General features: G+C 34.1%; 1 protein-coding gene across 1 annotated transcript in view; it reads right to left on the bottom strand.

Annotated features, from left to right (window-relative positions):
* Positions 1–329: 329 nt before the first annotated feature.
* Positions 330–6,000, bottom strand: part of CCSER1 (coiled-coil serine rich protein 1) — a 1,126,758-nt gene continuing 1,121,087 nt past the window's right edge. The window contains exon 11 of the mRNA XM_006910733.2: positions 330–815. Within this exon, the coding sequence (XP_006910795.1) occupies positions 330–815 (486 nt within the window). The remainder of the gene's footprint in view (positions 816–6,000) is intronic.

The raw sequence follows: 6,000 nt of genomic DNA, 5'->3' as shown, positions 1-6,000 counted from the left end.
TCAAGTGAACAGAGTGCTATTTGATATTACTTTCTGGAACTTCAATGTATATCAGTGACCGATATAGATAAAAGATAAATATATTATGGACTATATAAACCAGCAAGATGGTCCCATTTATTATACATCTATAGAATAAAATCTTCAAGACTATCCAACCTAATTCATTTAACATGCTTGAGCCCTCATTCTAAAAAAAAAAAGTGTACGGTTCTTTGTTTATAACTAAAAATAAAATGTAATAAGTACATGACAATTTAAATATGAGCTATGTATGAGAAACACTAACCATCTTTATCCAACCCAGAGACAAGAATTGGGTGTCTTAATTATCCATCCTGCTGGCCGAGAGTCTGCAGCTCAGTGGTGTGTAAATTATGATGGAGAAAAACATTCTTTCTGCTGTACATGTGTAAAGAGATTGGCCCTCTTGGTGGCTGTCCGAATCTGCCTGTGAAGGTTGAATGCTGTCTGGCCACAGCAGCCTGGTCCTTTGGTTTCTCTGAGAACGTGGGGAGCCCTTCGGTCTTAGCCGTTGGCTTTAGAGAGTTCTGCCCAACAGTGGCCCGCAGGTTCTGGGTGACCTCTGAAGTGAGGGTTTCATAAGTTCCTCTTGAATGTTTAATAACTTCTGCTAGTTCCTTGTCCTTCAAGAAATTACTTAAACATAGATTTGACAGTTGACAGGTCTTGCTTTTGTAGGGGCTTGTCTGGTCAGCCAATGAGTATCTAAAACGGTCCTCGGTGGGAGTATGCATTGCTTTTCTGTCCCTTGTGCTGAGACTTTGGCTCACAATTCGATTTCGATATGTAGCCTATGGTAAAGACACAGAAAGAAAATGATATCTTTAAAAAATACAATCATAGCACACATAGAATACAGTTATATTTTCACAATTTCTGTGCAAATCTCTCCATTTTCAACAAGGCTTAAATCAATTCTCCATGAGAGTAAATTTTTCACTACCACCAATAGTGGTTAAACAGCTAAGTTATTCCAAAAGACATTGTTTTTAAAGACTACATTTTTTTAAGAGCAGTTTTAGGTTTACAATGAAATCAAGAGGAAGGCAGAAATTTCCCACATACCACCTGACCCCACACATACGTAATCTCCCCCTTTATTAACATCATGCACCAGAGTGGTACTTTTTTTTTTTTTTTTACTGAGGATGAGCCTACATTGACACATCATAATCACCCAAATGCATAGTTTGCATCAGGGTTCACTGTTTGTACATTCTATAAGTTTAGATAAAATTATAATGACATTTATTCATTATTATAATATCATATTTTCACTGTCCTAAAAAAGTTCCCTGTGCTCTGCTTATTCATCTCTTCCCTAATCCTTCTACCCCTGGCACCCACTGATCTTTCTATGGTCTCTACAATTATATCTTTTTCAGAATGTGGTATAGTTGGAATCATACTTTTCAGATTGGCTTCTTTCACTTAGTAATGTGCATTTGTTTCCTTTATGTCTTTTTATGGATTGATAGCTCATTTCTTCTTATCATTGAAATAAAAGGCATTTGAAATTTATCTAATTTTGAAAATTCAAATCTATACCTTTATCTGAGAATACAGATTATTTTAATAGGTAATGAACATCTATATATGGAGTTATTAATTTTTTTGTTGGATTTAATATGCTATTATTTACTTAAGTATATACTGAGAGAATTTTAGAATTACCAGTATCATTATTTGTATCAGCAAAGTGGTAACCTAGAAATTTAAGGAACTAAAACAAAGTCACAACAATGACTAAAAAGAATAGTAGAGCACTTGAGAGAAATTTCAGCATGTATTTCATTTAGTCTTTTGGATGAACTTTATTAATCCAAATTTGATCCACAAACATATGCCACCCTCTTTCTCACAAGAAGTTTATACTGTCATGATAGTAACAAGACACAGCTCATTGAATCATGCTGTGGGGGTAGCAAAGATTATAAGCTGGCACCAGAATTCCTCTTGAAGAGAGCTCTGTCTGGGTTTGGAAAAACACATTGAGCTAGAAACAGACTAGCTGATTTATTGCTCTGGTGGCAAAAGTGGAGGATTTATTATTGATACTAAGAGGAGGAGGAAAAAAAAGAAGAGAGTAGAGTATATGGCAGTCAGTTGTTGCAAAACATGTGGAAGAAGCCAATGAAAATTTCTGCATACTTGTTACACAAATGGTATAGTATTAAATGCCCATCTTTTCATCGTTCTCTAGAAAACCATTTCTCCAAACCTGATATCTATTTCAAACCCCAATTTGGTCATCCAGCCATCATCACTTTAATTAATATCACTAATTTGACATAAAACAAAACAACAAAATCAAACTTTGATTTTGACTCTGAAACCTATTCTCCCCAGAGCCTCTTTCTCAGATGGCAGCACTATCAGGCCAACACTGAAAATTATCCTTTCTTTCTCTCTTTTCCTTTTACCCCTTTAAATCAAGTCCTTGCTGATATACTACAAAAATGCAATCTCAAGTTGACTGTCCACTTCTCTTATATCCACTTTATCCTCTTGACCCAATTCTCGGGCACATATTAAGCATTTAATAAATATTTGCTGAATAAAGTTTATGTTAGAGATAATAATATATACTATTTATTGAGTATTATATGCCAAGCATTCTTCTAGTGCCTTAATATATTTAATCCTCACAAGAGTCTTTCGAAGTAATTTCTATTATCCTTATTAAACAGACTAGAAAATTGTAAAACAGTGAGTTCACTTGTACCCTATAGCTAGTATAGGGTAGGCAGTCTGCTTGATTAACCACTAATTCATTCTGCCTCTCAGTATGCCCATGGGAATATTTCTGAAATGTATCACATTTTAAAAAAAATTATATGCAGAATAATATTGTAATCTAAATGTATGCTTCAAGATTATCACTAATAAGATGACTCTCTGATTTCCTGCAAAACTAAGGTCTGTTGGAGGTTTCTTTAGGATTTCCATATACTCAATGATTTCAGATTGAGTTATTTTACTAGTCATGCCTTTTCTTTCTTTTCTTCTTTTTTTTTTTTTATTGTCTTGATTTTGAAATGTTCATTCTAGTTTCTATGTGCTTATAGAAGCCACTCTACTACTTCTATGGAAGACTTAAAATGGAAAATTAGATTTGGAGTAGAGGTAGTCAGGCTGGCTAGCTAGTTTATAAAGGAAGCATTTCCATGACTTACAGATGTTTCAGGGACTTCCTCGGAAGTAAAAAGAATAAACTATTTTGATTCAATTTTCATTGTTTAGGAACTTGTCTAGCTTATTTCTTCTTATCTCTTTCCCAATACTCGAGTTATAGGGACCTACTTAGAAATGTGAGCTTTTATTTTCTCGTCATCTTTGCGACTTCACTTCTGTAAAATGCTTAATTATTGAATCAGTTACTGATAGACTCCAGATCAACACTGTGTTTAATATCTGCACGCAGATGTTATACACATAATGAGTGCTATTTGTAAAGTATTCTGAAAAAAAAAAGTTATTTCAGGACAAAAGATACATTAGTAAATTCATCATAATAATTACCAGTGGTAATGTTTCTTTTTCATTTCTAGTTCTATAGAGGATGCCTAGGAAAGTAGAGGAGGTGGGTGGAGATTCATTTCCATTACATTTCTTTTGGGGAAATAATCATTATTTTCTTTTGTGATCACTTTAACCCTTCTGGACTATTACATTAAATTGAATATACAGTTTTAATATAAGCATATTAAAGGAATATGCCTGTATTCACTTAATATAGGCATATTAAAGGAATCAAATAATTCAATTCACAGGCAGCCTCAATGCTTCTTCTCTTGTATAGTATCTGATACCTATAGGGTACATGTGAATCTACCATAAAAAGAAGAAAAATGAAGAATCTCACTCTTGATTTTTTAAAGAAAAATGCATATATGACCCATTCCTGTTTATTTGGCATATACTGCTTTTGATATCTTAGACTTTTTTTTCTTAGTTCTTTGTGATGTTCAGCATTAAGTCCAGAGCTCATCATATACATGTGAGACTGTATAGTACAGGGGTTAGTCACATGGATTTTGGGTCAGACATATATGGATTGATTTCTTCATTTAATAAATATTTACTGACCACTACTGAGGGTAAAGCACTATATTATATGATGGAAAACAGTGCTGTTCATAAAAGAACTGGCTCATGCCTTCAGGCAGCTTAAAGTCTAATGAAAGAATCAACCAGAATCAGACACTTTCTAGCTAGGTGAGCTTGGCAAGTTACCCGTCCTAAGTCACCAATTTCCTCAACTCTGAAAGGAAGATTTATAATCATACCTGTATCTACATACAGGATTATTGTAAAGATTTGATAAACTGCTGTATATAAAATGCCTAAAATTATACCTGGAACATAGTTATCTTGATGACAGCAACAATAAAAATAATTACAGTAATAAAGTGACCAATATACCTAGAAATTACTTTGATAGATGCACATTTCATCCTTTAGAAGCTAAACCACTTTGAAGACTTCAATAGAGACTTAAAAAAGCAATTTACTCCAGAATATTCAAGAAACTTTGCATTTGTTTTTGTACTTTGATCTCCCAGAACAGACTCTGAGATAAATATGTTTGAGACAATAAAGAAAAAGTTTATTGGAGAGTATTCTCAAGCTAACGCCTATGGGGGGGATGAAGAACGCAGGGTCTGGCAAAGGTAGAATTTAAACTCTGTGCAATTAAACTGTCTCAAATGATCACACAGGAAGATATGAAGCTGGAATGACTCTTCAGAGTTGTCTTCAATTTAGGCAAGTGGTCGGAGGCCTTATACTCTTGCACCAAGGCGTTATTAGGCACTGGCAGGCTCTGAGAAGGGGGCGTAACCTTTAGTGGGCAGGCTTTTTGGGAGGGGGTGGGGATAGAGAGAAATTCTCAAAGAAGAACTTACTTGAATGCATTCAGCTGCCAACATTTTCAGCAACTGGGAAAATGAAGCCCCTAGTTGTGAAAGTGTGTGTGTGTGTGTGTGTGTGTGTTTGGGGAGGAGGGAGAAAGAATTGGGAAGAACACCACAACATCTTCTACACTCATTATCCTATATATGTATTTAATATATTATGGGACAATTTGGTATAATGGAAAGAACAGAGAACCTTGAGCCAAAGCTTCTAATCTTGACTGTGCTGCTGTCAAATAGTGTTGTCTTAGATGAATAAATTAATTTTTCTGGGCTTCATTTTCTGAGCCTATTGACAGGGATGATGAAAATAGAAGATAAAAATTAGATCTGGGAGAAACTCTAACATTCATTCATTTGCCTTCCAGTTCTAAAATTCTAAATCTAAAATACATATTTTATTCTACATCTTTTGGAACATATTTAGACAAGTATAGAAAAGATTCTCTTGATTCAAAGTATAAAAATATATTTGGGCACATATATATTTGTATTTGGTTGTCCTGGCCTAGAGGAAAATAAATAATTTCCTCATAATGCTGCTAATTGATATTAATTCCTTCAGAAGCTCTTTGGATCTCATCTCCAAAGGGGATTTTCAGGGCATATGCCTAGCTACATCTTTCTCAAAACTGGAATTAAATTTCCCCAAAGATATAATTGTGTTCATTTTAGACCATTTAATTGTCAAACAGCTATTTTACTACCTATTCTTAGAGTTCCTAGTAGAGGATGAAAGCATGGCAAATTTAGTAATTTATCAATCAAGTGTGAAGATTATAATAAATTCTTTATCCAAGATCATTGATTTTAAACATATTATTTTATGTGCCACTAAGAAAGGAAAAACAAATACAGTAACCATAATTCTTATTACAAAGAAACAAATATGTTCTGTTCCCTTATTACAATCTCTGATCCAGTAATCAGTCACACCAGCCTCTCATTGCAATTTCTTCCTTCTTCAGTTTCCTTTCCCAGGTTTCGTAGTTCTTTCGCATTTGTCTGTATGATACAACTTCATTTACATGTGGGTATATTCTCTTTTTAGATTTCGTGA

This window comes from Pteropus alecto, unplaced genomic scaffold (genome assembly GCF_000325575.1).
Source record: "Pteropus alecto unplaced genomic scaffold, ASM32557v1 scaffold63, whole genome shotgun sequence".
Taxonomy (NCBI): Eukaryota; Metazoa; Chordata; class Mammalia; order Chiroptera; family Pteropodidae; genus Pteropus; species Pteropus alecto.
Note: the sequence above shows the minus strand (reverse complement) of the source record. Positions and strands in the feature narration are given on the sequence as shown.